The sequence below is a fragment of the Serpula lacrymans genome, assembly GCF_000218685.1.
Source record: "Serpula lacrymans var. lacrymans S7.9 unplaced genomic scaffold SERLAscaffold_10, whole genome shotgun sequence".
NCBI lineage: Eukaryota > Fungi > Basidiomycota > Agaricomycetes > Boletales > Serpulaceae > Serpula > Serpula lacrymans.
In genome coordinates this window covers 1,716,543-1,733,569 of record NW_006763299.1, presented here as the reverse complement: position 1 = coordinate 1,733,569, position 17,027 = coordinate 1,716,543, and the positions used below count along the sequence as shown (strand labels likewise).

General features: G+C 48.1%; 4 protein-coding genes across 4 annotated transcripts; all 4 read left to right on the top strand.

Moving 5' to 3' along the window:
* Positions 1-6,436: 6,436 nt before the first annotated feature.
* Positions 6,437-6,956, top strand: SERLADRAFT_473686 (uncharacterized protein; the record flags this gene model as incomplete). Its single annotated transcript, XM_007321089.1, has 2 exons — positions 6,437-6,740; positions 6,832-6,956. The coding sequence occupies 2 exons, from the start codon at positions 6,567-6,569 to the stop codon at positions 6,928-6,930; spliced, it is 273 nt and encodes a 90-aa protein (XP_007321151.1).
* A 2,021-nt stretch (positions 6,957-8,977) lies between these two features.
* SERLADRAFT_417006 (uncharacterized protein) lies at positions 8,978-12,024 on the top strand (the record flags this gene model as incomplete). Its single annotated transcript, XM_007321088.1, has 4 exons — positions 8,978-11,411; positions 11,469-11,559; positions 11,625-11,707; positions 11,768-12,024. One exon carries the CDS (start codon positions 9,324-9,326, stop codon positions 11,130-11,132), a length of 1,809 nt encoding a protein of 602 aa, XP_007321150.1.
* Positions 12,025-13,418: 1,394 nt separating this feature from the next.
* SERLADRAFT_473683 (uncharacterized protein) lies at positions 13,419-16,215 on the top strand (the record flags this gene model as incomplete). Its single annotated transcript, XM_007321087.1, has 9 exons — positions 13,419-13,594; positions 13,659-13,888; positions 13,987-14,091; positions 14,150-14,290; positions 14,357-14,426; positions 14,485-14,754; positions 14,808-14,892; positions 14,984-15,047; positions 15,116-16,215. The coding sequence occupies 9 exons, from the start codon at positions 13,537-13,539 to the stop codon at positions 15,131-15,133; spliced, it is 1,041 nt and encodes a 346-aa protein (XP_007321149.1).
* A 9-nt stretch (positions 16,216-16,224) lies between these two features.
* On the top strand, positions 16,225-16,466 carry SERLADRAFT_372046 (uncharacterized protein; the record flags this gene model as incomplete). Its single annotated transcript, XM_007321086.1, has 2 exons — positions 16,225-16,254; positions 16,302-16,466. 2 exons carry the CDS (start codon positions 16,225-16,227, stop codon positions 16,464-16,466), a joined length of 195 nt encoding a protein of 64 aa, XP_007321148.1.
* Positions 16,467-17,027: the final 561 nt, after the last annotated feature.

Sequence of the window (17,027 nt, the reverse complement as noted above, 5' to 3'; positions counted from 1 at the left end):
CGTCTTCGCTACAGCTACACCTATCACACGCTGCCTGGGACTCACTTGTTCCAAATTGGAACTACTCCTCTCCCTCCCTCGTTTGATCAGGTGGTCCAACACAACCAGTCCATTGGTAAGGCCATGGAACTGTCGGATTTGGACTAGGTGGTGGACCGGTGGCTCCAGTTTCTTTTTTTTCAGCAGAACATTCATTTACAGTGCAATTATTTCTGATTTTTGAATCATTTTTATGGACACATCTTTTTTTAAAATGTCTGACCGACAATAAAGGAACTGTGTTGATACTGATAGTGTTTTGCCTTGCCCTTTTTTACTGCATCTTCCCATGACATCATGATTTTCCTGCTCTCTTTTTGCTATTGGACTTTACTTTATGGCTGTACAAACCTGTGACATTACTCACAGCATTCATTGTTCTATCCCTTTCTTTTCCTTTATTTGACAATCTTATCCTGTACTACCTATGCAGGATCCGTCAGCGTACATTTCTTCCTTCATGTTCTTTCTCATTCTTTTGCACAGCTATACTGTGCATAGCCTACTTTTCTTTCACTATATAAACCCCTGTATTTTACCTTGTAAAAAAAAAAAAAAGGAACTCAATTCCAGACTTCTTCTCTAATCTTAAGTCCACTTCTTACTGCTACTTGTGATCCAGTGTGGTCACAACACTTCCCACTGCTACCACTGTTAATTGCTGTCATCGTCACTTCCCACTTCTGAAGTCATTGTTATCCCTTTTGATTAGGGTCCTTCTGAGCACTACAGTTTGTGCGTCAGGAGCCTGCTATCACTGGGAACCTTGTCACTTTGTCATCCTCATCGTTCTCAAACCTACCTTGTGCTACAATTAGCAAGGTAGTGCTCATCTATACTCGTCACTAAGCCCCTATCTTCTATAAATTCAACTATCCCTCCTCCTCAAAACCCACACTCATACATCTCTGGGTTTTACTTTGAAGGATCTTCATACATACCACCCCACGAATAACCAGAGCACCCACTGTTCTAGGAGGCAAAGCCTATAAACAAATTCCGTGGAAGCTGGGAGGATTGTTTGTTAGTTTGTTTTTGTGTGTGGTTTCTAACAACAGTTCTCATCATCAACACCGGATTTCGTCGTACGAACAACCGGCCAGAGTATTGAGCCGATTGTCCGGTTTTTCGGTTTCTAATTGGCGCCCTTGATTATTTTTTTGTTGGGCGGCCTGCACCCCGTTTCTGCAATCTCGGGACATGTGTCCCTCTTGGCCACAGTTGTAACAGTTGCCCTTGAATCTGTGCATCTGTCCGCCTTGGACCACGCCGATATCCATAGGAGCACCCTGTCCTGGCTGCAGCCTGAACGGCTTGAACCCGTGAGAGTGATTATGATGGTTTGATGACCCAGGGCGCCTCTGGGATTTGTTGTTTTTGGTGGTCTCGCCACCTTGGTGCATTTTGTAGAGCTCTATGGCCCTACCTATTTTCCGAACCTCCTCTGCTGCTTGAGAGAGATTCTCATTTCTCATATCCTGCAGATAAAGCTGTTCTGCAATGTGGGGGTTCACATTGCGTTCCAGCAGCTCTACTGCATGTTCATTACCAAGACCCCCTTGGATGGAGAGGGCCAGGAACCGGGTTACGAAATCATCCGTCCTCATGTTGCCTTGTTTGAAGGAACAGATTTGCTGGCGCACACAGTCACGCTCAGCTTGCGGCTTGAAATATTTTTCAATCTCTACTTTGAGATCGTCCCAGGTGGGCCACACTCCCGCGGTGTAGCACTCCTGCAATCTAACTTGGGCGTATCAACCCGCCACAGGTCCCTTTAGTCGAGATAGTACCGCAGTGGCTACCTCAAAATTGTCGGCAAATGCGTCCCAATTTGCCTTAACCCATATTTGGAGTTTGATCCACCATTCGGCAAATTGCGCTCTGTCTCCCTCGAAGGCGCCAGGGTCAGCGACGACTTCAACTTTCTTATTGAATTTCTTCTCGACCGAGGGAGTTGCCGCAGGGGGATTTGCCTGCAGCTCGGCGAGTTTAGTGGTCAATGTCAAGATCTGTGCATGCATGTTGTGCAACAGAGCGTTGACATCCATTTGAGGTTGCAACGACATGTCAATTTGTTTTCTTTGTAAAGTAAAAAAAGGTAACTGGGGGTCCCCGCTTGCTATCTGCGGATCTACCTCTTCCCAGCTGAGTATCGGATCTCAATCTCCGACTACCCACACTATAGTATTGAATTTGTATGTAAAGTTATAGTATTAAACCCTGGTCCGAATGGTTGTCAGGGGGTGGTCCGCTTGTTAAGCTGTCAACCCTTCTCCAGACTGGCAGAGGCAAGTGCCCGGCCTGGTCAGAGGTATTCGAAGAGGAAGTTTTGTTTTCTAAAATCTAATCAACAGAGGTTCCACACCACTGCTGAGCTATAGTACTCCCCTTAACGCTGGGGGCCGCGTACCAAAGGTTTTGTTTCTTCTCCCAAAGCACTACAAGGCCGTCACTAGGAGCGCACCTATTTGCTATGCGGGATATTCCCAAACAATAACCAAATCTCCTTCACCCTGGAGTCCGGGTGCCCAATGGGACTTTTTGCACAATGTGCGAGAGAGTAGAAGAGCGAGTCCTAATGTAACAACCAAGAGTTAGTTACTCTGGTGCACACAAGAACACACTGTAAAGGTAGTGAATGGGGAGTGGTTACCCCTTAAGCTGCAGAGAGTTTGTTGGTATACAACAGGAGGACTTGCTAAGGAGTCTCCTGGATCTATTGGGGTATATATACTAATACAGAGTGTTTGTACTTATGTACTGTACAGTTGATAAAGTCAGTGGCTGATGATGTCATGGGGCCTAGCCCGCATGACCAGCTCCACTGTGTGAGAGAGTTGTATCTAAAATAAGAAGAAGGCAACGCGGCGCGAGAAAGAGGAGTTTGAACAAAAGGGGAAGTGCCGCGTGGCACCATGTGTGAAAGCTAAAGTATACAAGGTTAAAGCGGAGAATGAAAATGAAGGAAAGGTCCGAAAATTGTGTTATCGTAACACAAGCTCTACCTTGCTCATTGTAGCACAAAACAGGTTTGAGAACGATAAAGATGACAAGATTCCCAGTGATAGCAGGCTCCTGGCGCACAAACTGTAGTGCTCAGAAGGACCCTAATCAAAAGGGATGATAGTGACTTCAACAGTGGAGAGTGATGATGACAGCAGGTAACAGCAGTAGCATTGGAAAGTGTTGTGACCACACTGGATCACAAGTAGCAGTAGATAGTGGACTTAAAATTAGAGGAGAAGACTGGATTGAAATCCTTGATTTTACAAGGTCAAATACAGGGGTTTATATAGTAAAAAGAAAAGAAGGCTATGCACAGTATATCTGTGCAAAAATAATGAGAAAGAATGTGAAGGAATGTGCTGATGAGTCCTGTGCAAGTAGTATAGGATAAAATCATTAGAATAAGGAAAAGATGAGAATAAAACAACAAATGCTGTGTATATAGTGTTACAGATTGTACATTTATAAGATATAGTCTAATAGCAAAAAAAAAAGCAAGCAAATCATGAAGTCATAGGAATATGCAGTAAAAAAAGGCAACACAAAAACATCATCAGTATCAGCACAGCTCTCTTGTCATCAGTCAGGCATTCTAGAAAAATATATGTCCATAAAAATGATTCTAAATCAAAAATAATTGCACTGCAAATGAATGTTCTGCTGAGAAAAGGAACTGGAGCTACCGGTCCACCACCTAGTCCAAATCCAACAGTTCCATGGCCTTACCAATGGTCTGATTGTAGTGGACCACTTGGTCAAATGAGGGAGGGAGGGGAGGGAGGGGAGTGGTTCCAATCTGGAACAGGCGAGTCCCAGGCAGTGTATAGTAATTGTAGCTGTAGCAAAGACAATGGGTGAAGGATAAATGTGTTGGATATTTGGACCCTCAGGGTGTGGGAACAAGTGTGGGAGAAGGATTCCTGGGCAAACAAATGCCATAACAATGTAAATACAAAGCTTTTTATATAACAAACATATGTAAATACCATGTGAAAAAACAATGATAGCCACACAAAAAAGCCAGTTATAATTGCAGAGTAAAACTTTGGGCAAAGCTCTGAAGTTTGTTTGCTTACATAATATAATTTCTACAAAATATACCCGAGTGAATGGGATAGTGAGGAACATTGGCAATGCAAGTGTAGACTTTCTCCAGCTCAAAAATTACCCAGCCACATTCTAACCAGACAAGATGAGTGATTGTTGACACGATGGAAGATGGAAGATCAATGTCATAGAGGTGGACCAACTGCCCAATGGGGATTGGCTGTCAGGGCTTAGTTAATATGAGCAGCAGCATGTAGTAATCAATGGATTGGCGACAGAAGTGGATAGAAAGTGGTGACATTGGGTATAGAGGAGGAGTGTGGAAGTGACGAAGAGGTGAAAAATGATGGGGATCCAGAAATGACCGGTAGGTGAGAACAGAAATGACAGAAAAGGGCTCATGGTGGGGCCAGGTAAGGGAAAGGAAAAGGAAGTAGGGGAGAGACAACAAAAGTGAGGGCACAATGTGTAGCCAAGTGGCAGAAAAAAATTGCCAAAGTGCCAAAATGCGGAGTGTGGAAAGTACCGGATAAAAAGCAAAGGTAGGTGTGACTTGATTACCTAATATAGACAAGTGCTGATCAGCCACAAGCACGAAAAAGGTAACATTATTTACTATACCATGTGGCACAAAGGTGGGTCTTTTGAATTTTTGCTTCATTACTGGCAACTGCCCATGCTACTAATCAACTTTGGTGCATGACATCAAGTATCTACTACAAGGTGTACCCTTCGAGGTCATGAAAACCAAAGAAAGATGGCAGATGTAAGGACCATTTATTATTTTCTCTATGTCTTGGTTTTTGAACGCTTTCCCCGTTACACCTCTGGCCCTAGGGCTGGAGGTATTGTTTGCTATTCTACTTCTCATAGCCCTCACAGGCTTTCTCAACCATCATTACCACTTTATATTACAGATCAGAGACTGGGTATCACTCCCAGCCAGCCAGCACAATGGGTAAGGACTGGTGGTAAGCATCTCACCAACCAGCTCCAAGCCCCATCAGTGCCTGGAGATACTAATAAACGCTTCAGTCAGATCGTACCTCATCATGAGGATACAGTTCCTGAACACGCGTGACAACACTTATTATTAGTACACTTTCCCACCTGCTGATTAATCTTCAAAGTCATACAATAGTTATCCTTTTTCTCATTGGTTGATTTTCCCCTCAGACCACTTTCCTTTTATTCTTCTTTCGGTCTGAGGAATAGACGGTTAGCTATAAAAAACCTTATATAATCATGTATTGTTCTTTAGCTTTCTATTACTTGAAATACCCGCTTTACTCCTCATCAGAAACCTCTGAGTCTAATCCCATATCCTCTACTTGCTATATTCACTAGCATCTGTCGATCTTCAAGACTCACTGTACCTCTTACTCCCTGCAAGTGCAGTCGGAGACGGGTAGTGTTTTTGTTATAGTTTATCGTTGCCTCACAGCAGAGTATGTTACGATAACACAATTTTCGGACCTTCCCTTTATTATATTCTCCGCTTTAACCTTGTACTTTAGCCTCCACACATAGTGCCACGTGGCACTTCCCCTTTTGTCCAAACTCCTCTCTCTCGCACCGCGTTGCCTTTCTTCTTATTATAGACACAAACTCTCTCACACAGTGGAGCTGGCCATGTGGGCTAGGCCCCATGACATTATCAGCCACTGTCTCTATCAACTGTATAGTACACATGTACAAATAACCCTGTAGTAGTATATATACCCCAATAGATCCAGGAGACTCCTTAGCGAGTCCTCCTGTTGTTAACCAACAAACTCTCTGCAGCTCAAAGGGGTACCCACTCCCCATCATCTTTCTTTATAGTGTGGTTCTGTGTGCGCCAGAGTAACTAACTCTTGGTTGTTACAGAGTAATGCCTCCTAATTTATCTCAGGGGGCATCCCCAGATATTAGCACCCTACATTCAAGATAAACCGGCAATTCACTCAGCATTCATTCACTTCACGTCTCAAAAGGAGACCTTGGCAGTCCCCACAACAATTTGGTGTGTGAGTAAAACCCTTTCACTCCTCCTATAGCTCGGGTTCAGCATTGCTTCTGTGTCGTCCCTCCTACCACCCAAATGGTATGCAGCACGCTAACCCTCGCTTCACAGATCTTCAGAGATGTCTGCCTAGGGAGGGTCGCAAGTTTGCCACCACATACTCTGCGTGCTATATCTTTGTTTACTGTCGTTTGTACATGCCTTTTTTATACATCCACTCGTTACTGACCGGATATTTGTTTCTCAGTTACCAGATTCGAGCAAGCGTCAGCAGGCTGCATTGCGGCTGTCACGGTAAAGTCGTGAAAAACGTGAAGAGAAGGCGAAGGCCACAATGTCATCCAAACGACCCAGGACATCTGATTCTTCTCAGCCATCTGCTCCAAACCGTCCTTTGACTCTAGAGCCAACATCCAAGATCATTCGCACCTACCCGTCTTCGTCTGCACCAGGCTCAAGCTCAACCACAATGAACCGCCCTCTCCTCTGCACGCTTCCTCCAACATGCAATCCACCCCACCACAACGCCACTCAAATCGCAGATTCGAAAGAGCTGGAGATGCATTATGCAAAATACCATGCTCACGTCTGCGAACAGCGCGGGTGCGGATACGTCTTTCCAGACGCGCGATTACTCGAGCTGGTGAGTGGATCAAATGGTATTCATCATGCGAGCTCAATATCAACAAACGTCAATCACACGGCATCTATCTATGGAACATGCAATACATCAGCACCAGACTGAATGTCACGATCCATTAGCTGCGGTACGCAAGGAACGAGGAGAGAAAATCGTAGGCAGTTTAGCTATTATGTGTGTGTGGACTCGATGACTTATGTGTCGATCCCATCACGCTGTATGCCATGCATCCATCAGTTCGCGTGTCTCGTCGCCTCGTGCAATCGCATGTTCCTCACTCCCAAAGCACGGCGTCTGCACCTTATACAAGCACACGAGTATCCCAAAGAGTTCTTTTTCGCCGTCACGAACAAGGGGGTTGGAGGGCTGCTCAAGCGCTGGGGTGATGGGGCTAGCATGATTCGAGGCACATGGAAGCCAAGAGAGAATGGAGCAAATGAAGATCAAGACAAAGACGATGAAAGTAATAGTGACGAGGACGAAGATAGCGATATGGATGAAGATGATTCCGAGGATGAAGGACGGACACCGAGGATCGGAAGCTTCGCAGAACTCAAGAACGCCCCGAACCTCTCGAATACCGCGTCTTCTCCTCTTTCGAAGAGGGGATCGGAGCACATGGATGCAGAGAACGATGCACACTCCACCACAGACGTCGACAATCTAGCGCAGTCGATTACTTCGCTGACTCTTGTTCCGCCATCGATTCGCTTTGGGCGTGGTGGAAAGAACGGAGGCTTTGTACACCCGGAACTGCACACTGCCAAGGTGGCCCCGAACACTGGCCCGAACACTGGTCCGAATACGTTTGGGCCTAGGGGTGGCAGGGGAAGAGCGAGGATTGCTCACGTCGTTCAACCTCATGCAAATGGACATACTGGACGTGGAGGATCTATGGTTGCCACTGATGATGCCCCTCACGCAGTTGCAGATGAAAGGTCGTACAGGGGCAGAGGAGGGGGCGCCCCGCGAGGCTTTGCTCCTCGCGGATCTGGACGTGGAGGCATTATCAATATCAGAGGCGGCACGAGGGGGCGGGGACGAGGTGTGAGTGCGCGGGGGTCATAAGAGTTCGTCGTAAAAGCAAGAGCAGAAAGACAAAACAAGATGTATTATGATAAGGAGCAGTGTATTATTCTTAGTTTTTTGGGTAAGTCGTGAACACAATTGAACATTGCATAGTCATACAAATGCATGTGCGCTACCAAAGGCCGCCACCATTTCTTGGGAGAGTATGGTTCGTAGTCAAGAGTCACAGGTAGCCAATGAGAAAAATCACCGAGAAACAAAAGAAATATGGCAGCGAAGGAAAACCATTATGAAATCAGATAATACCGAAAAACATGCGGAAGGCGTATAGACCCGTGACATGAGAAATGTGTTGGATATTGTGGTCGATTATTAATCGTTTAATGTTGAGTCGAGGATCCGGACCAGGCACGCGGAAAGCTTGTGGATTTGTAGCTCACACTCCGCCCGTCAGGACACCACGAGACAGACACGAGTGATGCAAGTTGGGGCACGTTCTGCGAGGGATGGGATCGATGAGAAGCGAAGAAGGGCGAGCAGTACTGCGAAGGGTTGGTTCCGTGAGCTACTGTGCCGTTCCTAACATAGATTACACTCGGAAGGCCGAGCGGGGAGGCAGAACATAACAAAAGTGGCTTTTGTTATTTGCAATCAAAGTAGAACGAAGTTGGAAGCGTGGAGGCCAATGGGAGAACCGCGGTGAAAAGAATTGGAGAATACAATGCCTTTAGAGGACATGCTGTTATCTGGATTTTGAAATGAAGATGTGTTCTCTGATAGGAGGTTTTAGATATGAAGTGAGCACGTTAGATGAGGATGCCAGGTGACGATGAGAGGAGTCATGGGATCCTGATTGGACGGTTCGCTTGTAGTGATGTAATATGCAACGATAACGCATCGGAGAGTGGACAAAAAGTGACAAAAGTACGAGCAAAGCAGATGGCAAGTTCGAGATTTATGGTGTGCACAAGGAGCGTTTTTACGACAAGGCTGAGGAGGGGAAGCGTACAAAGTGCTATGGCACGAGGAGGATGGATTAGGCAGGCGTTGTATTCGAGAGTGCCCCCCCAGAAACCGTGTACAGCGGTGCGGAGATAGCCGAGGGGTGTCTGGGGTTGTGGCAGACAATGGCTGATTTGTTTATGGATATTTGTGGGTCCCAGTTTGGACAGTGAAGAATGGTTATAGACGGGAGAAAAGCTATTGTCCTTGGACAGTCGCTTGCATAGTGGCCTGTACTCTTTTGTTCCCTGTCTTTGCTCTTAAACCCAGCAGCACTGGTCTCGACTCCATCACTCCGTCGAGCTAGTCTCCTGTGCATCGTCTCCCATCTCTGCTTTCTTGTTTTCGTGCTCTCTCCTTCCTGTGTCCTGTATCCCTATAACTCCTTCAACGTCTCATCATTGCCCCAACGTCTCTCTCATTCTTTCCGTCACCTGTATCCTTAACTTTCCTATCCATCAAGACTCCGATAACCTTTAATCACTTCTCTCCCCCTTTGTAGCTCTCTTGCAAGTCCCAATTCTCTCTTTTCATTTCCCCTGCGCTAACAAACGGATGTCCTTGCTTTTTACAGCAAATCGGTTAACTCCGTTCATCTACCTAATACACCGCTTTCTTACTCTCTTAATCAAATCCATGTCTGCTGGCCCATTCCATAGTTCGCCTCAGGACATCACCGTAACCTTTAAACAGCAGCCTCCCGCTTACGCTTTCCTATCTCATCCCCCGCCTCAAAAGAAGCGTCCCACACAACCACTTCCTTCTCCTCCTTCCCAAACTCAGTCGATCCTCCAGAAACCTTCTGCCCGGCGCCGCTCCCATACCTTTTCTACCATCGTTGCCTGGGCCTCACACGTCCAGCCCGGCTCCCCGGCTCCCATCTCTCCCCATTCCCCTCGCAGACGCCCCTCTGTGACCAGCACTCGCCGTCCTTCTATCGGCATCGGCCGCAAGGCGTCTATCACCTCCACCCGTGTACCTTCCGGATCCTTCTTCAACATCATCGACACCCCTACCACCTACCGCTCCGCTACCACCCCATCCGTTGCAAACTTCAAGGCCGATTTGACAGCCGTCGGCTACACCTCCGTATTCGTCCACCTTCCCAATACCCCTCTGTCTGCTGCCCTGCCTATTGTGCTTAAATCTGCGGGTCCAGACGCGACCCACATCCCCATTCCTCCCATTCCCGTATCCCCATCGCGTCAAACCCGCACCCTCACGCGTTCCCGCTCTCTCTCTGTGCTCAAGCTCCTCCGAAAGCGCGCGCAGTCCAAGACAACAAGCTCACCTCCCTCTCCACCCGCTCACAAAATGAAATCCAAAGTTTCCTCAGACGCGATTGCCAAGCGCAAGAGGGCCAAATACGCCGCCACGAGACCCGCGCCTCTCGCCAACGAACTCGCGCTCATGCAGTTTGCTGACGGTGGGAATATGGACTCGCACATCAAACGCGTCATGGATGCTCAGGCGAAAGCTGTTGCTGGTCCTGGCCGTGTCGCTGGCGTTGGCGATGTCTACCGTGATGGTGAGGGCGGTGTATGGTGGGATCAGGCAGAGGAGTGGGAATATGCCCATTTGCTCGGTGGAAGCGATCCCAAAACGCAAGGTACGGGCGACATGGACTGGGTCACGTTCGACAACGGTGCAAAGTCGCCCAAGAACGCGCATACACTGATCGCACCCTGCACCGCCGGGGAAGGCGAAGAACGCCGCGGGAGTGTATCTACCCAGGACTCGGACCTCGATCCCCAATACATCGTCCAGCCCACAGATCACTTTGACACAGACGATCTAGCGGTGTTTGGCAGTGCGCTGGTGCCACTCGTTTCGCGCAAGCCCGCCATGTCCGTCCTAGCGCTTCCTGCGCGCTCTCGACGCACAGCCAAGCATCTCCGCAAGCCGGAGTACATGGTAGACGCCGCTTTCCCCCGCATCCCCGGTTCTCCCAAGGGTGCAAGGTTCCCTGCCAGCGCCACTGGTGCCGTGGCTAAACCGAAGCCCAAAGGCAAGGCACGTAGACGCCCCGCTCCGCTCACGTTGAGCCCCCCGAGCCCCGCCTTCAAACAGCCTTCCAGCTCACCTCTAGATGCTGAGAAGGTGCGCAAGGACTTTATCGAGTCCTCATTCGAGCCTGCCGTCCCCGCCACTCCCGCGACACCCTCTACGGCTGCTATAGCCCAGGCGACCGTGGATACTCGGGGCAAGTTGACCAGCAGGGCGCTGAATCTGCCTTTTCGTAACGTCAATTCAAGCACTGCGAGCTTACCTGCGAAGAAATCGTTAGGAGTTAAGCCTTCTAGACTAAACATGAATGTGATGGGTCTGTTCAGGAGTAATAGAAAGGAGGGGGTCGTCCACTAGAGCTAAAGTCACATCTTGCCTGGATCCATTGCTTCTTATGTCGATTGTATCGCATTCTTCACCTTTGGTTTGCTTTTCGGGCACTACATGTTTTACCGCTTTTGTCATGTTTTTGTATCCTTTTCTGTAGCTATAGCGCTCGTGATCGATGCATGTGTCTCCCTTGCTTGGCTGACGCATTATGTTGTTTGTTATCCTCTACACTTTCTATCCTAGCATGTTGCATAATCTTTTTTTTGTCTTGTTATTTTTCTGATGATGTTGTATGTCACAAACTCTGTACGCTCATATACATAAATCAAGCGAAAGTATCTAATGTTATTTGACCTTGATCAGCCGCATTTGAACGCAGTTCTCAACGACTTGAAATGGCGCAGTTCAATCCAGGTACCGTGACTACTACTGGTAGTACGAGTCAATGTCAGTGGTGAGTAACCATCAGTTGCCATCTCCTCCGATTCCAAATACTTACCAGGAAACTACCGATCTCTGGTTCGCGATCGACTCTGACTCTCGGGGGTCGAAGAACCGAGGATCATCGACCGGTACGGTTCGTTCAGAGTTACTTATCGCCAGTGAGTTCGAGTCTTCCTGAACAACTTACGCGTTCCTACTACCAACATCGATCCTACCAGTGGCCTTCCATCTCTTCTACTACGCATAATGCATCGAATCGTGAACCGGTGCTCTTCAAATCCGACTGCATTTCGTCACTGACACCAATCGCTCCGCGCCAGATGGACGTTGCAGTCTGAGCCAGTACAATGGGATTGGGATCTGCCATTGCCAGTGATCGCGGCTGAATGTATGTCGAGTCAAATTCTGTTTTGGAGGGCATTGCAGTATCGGATTGTGAGGCCGCTTCTTCAGGGTTGGCAGTTTGGCCTTTACAACAAAGCAAGACCGGAGGTTGATATCGATGCAGCGCCCTCGAGCTCCGATCGGCTTTGAAACCACTTCTAGCTCGATTTTTCACGACGGGCTTTGGTGTTTGAGCAGACATGGCCATTGTGCCAACGTTCCTCGCGCACACCGTCACCCAAGAGGTGTGGACTCCAGATTCATTGCCAACCTACATGTTGGTCACGTAGATACGATGCAGCTGTCATTCGTGGCTCTACTTGCTTTGCCTACCAAACCTCTCTTTCACAGCACATATGACCCGACCTCGAGGCCTGCAGTGATCAACCTACATTCATTCAAGGTTATGCTGATATTTCAAATTTCACAGGAGGAATATACTACGACAATGTTTAGATCGGTGGTCTACTAACGGTGTCTCATCTCGCACTCTATTCGAGGAGACAAATATTGGGTTGCGACTGGTTATTCTAAGGTTTCACCTACGACGAATTTAGTTGCATGCCAACCATCTACACCAGGTCCAATCTTTGCTGGCAATTCCGCTGGAGTGGCTATATATCAGCGCTTTTACATATAAGCCGTAGTCATAGGGGTTTACTGGCTGGTCGGCCCCGACGCACTAACGATTGATGCTGTGTTGAGTTGTGACCCATTTTTTTTCGATCGTTGATACGGGAACGACTGTTACTTATTGCTGGTCTCCTTGTCGATGTCTAGCCGCCACATGACAACCTCACAGGTTACAATTTCAGGCTGACCCTGACAGGTTCAGTTGGTGCGTCAGTATCTCTTTATTTTCTAGCATGGTCCATATCGAAATTGACTCAACTTTATAGTTCCTTGCAGCTCCGCACCTTCATGTTCGGTGAGCCTTCCTGAAACTTTACTGTGGGGGGGCCGCGGTACAGTAGAGATAGAGTCCGACTCCATTGGTAGAGAATCTTGCATACATTGCGTATTTCAGATCAATTTTCTTGACTCGTAAATATATTATAGGAGATACGTTTTCCCTGAACGTATACGCGTTTTGGATACTGAAGCCAAGCACGTTGAATTTGAATCTTTCAGACCTTGCGAAGACTGAAAAAAGAATCTTGAGAACGTTTGGAGATCTTTCAATCGTTGTAGTTGCGCACTTACGGTAGACAGGTCAAATTTACTTTCATTCCCGCAACCATCCAGTTTGAGCATGAGTTATTTGTACTAGGTGTCTTTAGGACACCTGCAGGTTCGACGCTTTCAACGATGGTGATGAGTCGATATTCAGACTAGTGCGCAATACGAATACGAATAGGGCTCGTCTAGCGAAACGATGCAACCTTTATACGAAGTACATAGCTTCAGGGATGCGTGAGGGTGAGAGCGGTATGCAATGCTCGATTAGGAAGGTAAGAACGACTTGCCTTGGATTAGGTGAGTGGCGGTGGCGGTTTTCCCAGTCTGCCAGTGCAGCAAACAACCTTATCCATTATTGTCCATAAGTCATATACGCACTTACCGTCTCCTCTCCATTGATAAGCAGTTGTATACTCCTTCCAGCATGGCCAACGATAAAGAAACACTACTCAGTATGGGCTTTGACCCATCTCGAGTAGAATGTTCGCTTCATCCCTCACGTCTATCGGTATATCAACTGACAGCCACACTCTGCATCGCTTCCAGGGGCCCTGAAGGCGACAGGGAATCGCGGTTTGCATTCCGCAATGGACCACATTCTGGAGCACGAAGGACAGCCTGTCCCCGATCTAAGTGCCGTAACAAGTTCAACGAGTGGATCAGGACGTACTGACCAACCGATGGACGTGGACGAAGATGAAGACGACGCAGACACTTTGAGAGCTATTGCCGCCAAGTCCGGAGCACCTATCTCTGCAGCAGATCTAGAAGCCAAGGTGCGTGGAGTACTCCTCGTCCGGGGAGATTCATCAGGGGATGATATGTACTTATGTTATCCAATTACCCGTCCTCCCATGATGCTCCAAACTTCAAGAGCATCAAATGTACGGAGTGTGGTAAGATCTTTAAGAATACTGCACTGGCCAATTTTCACGCGGAGAAGAGCGGCCACGATCAGTTTGAGGAGTCGACGGAAGAGGCCAGTGAAGCCTTCATGCATCAGTTGCATTTTCACTTACATCAATTTGCAACCGTAGGTCAAGCCGTTGACCGAAGAAGAGAAGGTACAAAAACTGGCAGAATTACGCGAGAAGATGGCAGCCAAACGTGCAGTGAAGGCTAAGGAGGAAGCCAAGGAAAACAAGGCGAACGAAGCGCTTCGGCGGAAGGCTGGTAAGGTGGGTGACGACTGGCGCATGTGCTCCCACATACCTATCTGACAATCTCCTCCGATCGGCTCAAAGGACATGAACAAGGTCAAAGAGGATCTCCAGGCGAAGGAGATTCAGAAAGAGGTTGAACAGAAACGCCGAGGTAAAATTCGAGCCTTTTTTACCATTTTCACATGAGCCACAAGTTTTTTCCGTGGCAGATAAAATCGAGGATGCGAAAGCCAAGGCAGCTATCAAGGCACAAATCGAGGCCGATAAACGCGCACGTGCGGAGAAAGCAGCACGAGAGAAGGCCCTTCGTGAAGGCAGGCCCATAGTCGACGCTCCCGCCAGCACGTCGGCCGCAAATGCTAGGCCTGCTGCCTCAGCTTCAAGTGGCGTCGCAGGGAGGGATTACAAAGAAACGAGGCTCCAGATTCGATTGGCGGGTGGGGGACAACCGTATACTACTACGCTATCTAGCGACGCCAGTATGCACCTTCTCTTGCAGAACGTTCTTAACACAGGCTGACATGGCTGAAAGCGTTACGCGAGGTTGCCGAGTTTCTGGCAGCTCAAACCATGTCGGTGGACGTAGAGACCGTTGCCTTCGTACAAAGTCACCCCAGGTCAGTATCCCCGATTTGTAAAAATGCCGATTCGTGCGGCCCCACATGGGGTTCATCTGCCTGTATTAATCGCACGTCTCTATGAATACAGGAAAGCCTTCTCTCAAGCAGATTTCAGTCGGACTTTGAGAGACCTCGGATTGACGCCCTCTGCGGTACGTTATCATTTCCGCTCATTTTCACACGTGAAGGCTTATAACTGTGTCATTAAACTTGCATCTAGGTTCTCATTGCGTCTTGATAGGACGGAGAGGAACCGTGTATCATATTGTATCATAGCAGTAACAGGGGACCGTTCGCGGACGTCAGATTTCTTGAAAGAGCATGCCCAAGCAGGAATAGAAGATCTTCCTAATGTATTCTAGCTCTTCATAGATTGTTACTGATTGATGGAGATAAGACTTGTACCGAGGAAGAATCCAAAAAAGCCTCCTCCACAGCCTTGCTGCCTCAACCAAGTCCACCTAATGCGTGTATAGTACAAATACAGCAACAATGAGGATGAAGTAAACGGTAGCTATCGATATAATTGTTCAATGCTTCAGCAACACTCCTGTGAGTATTGCATGCCCTGAGCATAAGTTGACGGAAGGATCTATATAAAATCTGAGAAGACGAGAAGGGCGACGAGCAAATACATGAATGCAAAAATAGAGGGAAAAACTAAGCCAATTATGAATATTCCAGCATCGTGATGTCTCCATCCACTCCACCTAGCGCAATCTTGCCGGTCTCCTCCACCATCGCTATACGGGTCCAAGCGTCATCCTGTATTACCTCGAACACCATTGAAGCCTTCACCATGGGAGGTGCGCCGCTTTCTTCTTCATCTTGCCAGTTTGCAATGGCGCCTGCCAATCGCTGACCACGGTGACTCTCCACAAACCTATCCTCTGTATGGCTGTCCGTCCAGAGGGCAGTACCATACCGGCCTAAGGCAACAGAGGATGTCGCAAATAGACGGACCGGAGACCCAAATGACTGGACATGTCTAGGATCAGCGAAGTAGGGTAGGTTGGCCGCACATGTATGGCGTTCGCGCGTGTACATCGGGTTTGGAGTAAGGGAAAAGTGGTGGAGGAGGTTGACGGGCCATGGGAACCCACTGTTAAAACGAACGAACACGTTGATTGGAGCGGGCTTGTTAGCCCTTGTGGTGTGGTAGGAGACCTGCTCAGCAACGTAGACGCTGTCCGTTTTCCATTGCCAGCGGTACTGCGCAATAGGAAATACCAGTAATGGGCTAGTAGATGTAACATTAGGAGAGCGGGGAGCCAAGGGGTATATCTCCAATGTAGTTGTGCGAATAATGATTACGCAGTCGTCGGAAACATGAACTGCTTGGCATTTATCGACCTGCAAGTTCAATGACTCAGATTAGGTTCCGAATTGGAGTGCTTCAGGCTTAGAGTTACCTGCACCTGTACGGGATTTCTAAGCCTAAAACTCTCTTGTTCGGGGTCTTCTTCAAGGTCACCCAAGTTCCAAACACACACGTCACCGTCAGGGTATCTGGTGACAAGAGTGGAGCCCTTCAAGGCGTGAAGCTCTCTGACTCCATCGACAGCCGCTAGAGTTTCGAATGCAGACTCAGGTTCATCCGCCTCGAAGTCGATGGTGAATATTTCAGTCCTACAACAGGGTAAATTCGATTAGTATATAGGCGACTTTATTTTTGATCAGTTACAGACTGGGCAAATTGCATGGCTACGATAGCGGGGCTGGTAGGGTCGGAATTAATGGCGATCCCCCCAAAGGGTCCTTCCACGTGTATCAACTCGGCGACACATCTCGGCTCTGGAACAGCGACATCCCAACATTGGATGGAGAACTTTCTCGGGGACGGACACATAGTGATTGACATTAACCAACGATTTGATCTGGCTGGCAGAAATTGCAAGAAAATATTACGTGAATTGGGATCAGCAGTGGGAACGAAGTTCAACTGCCTCGTTTTTTGCGGCGCAGGTGAAGACCAGTTTCTGCGCAGAGTGAGGGCGCGACGAACGCAATCTTCTAGCTGGTCGGCGGACATCGACTCGACTGTATCGCTATCGATGCCTGGGACGGGGACATTCTTTTCCAACACATGAGTGCGGTATAAAAGGGCCCAGATGCTGCGCAAACGTGTAGTG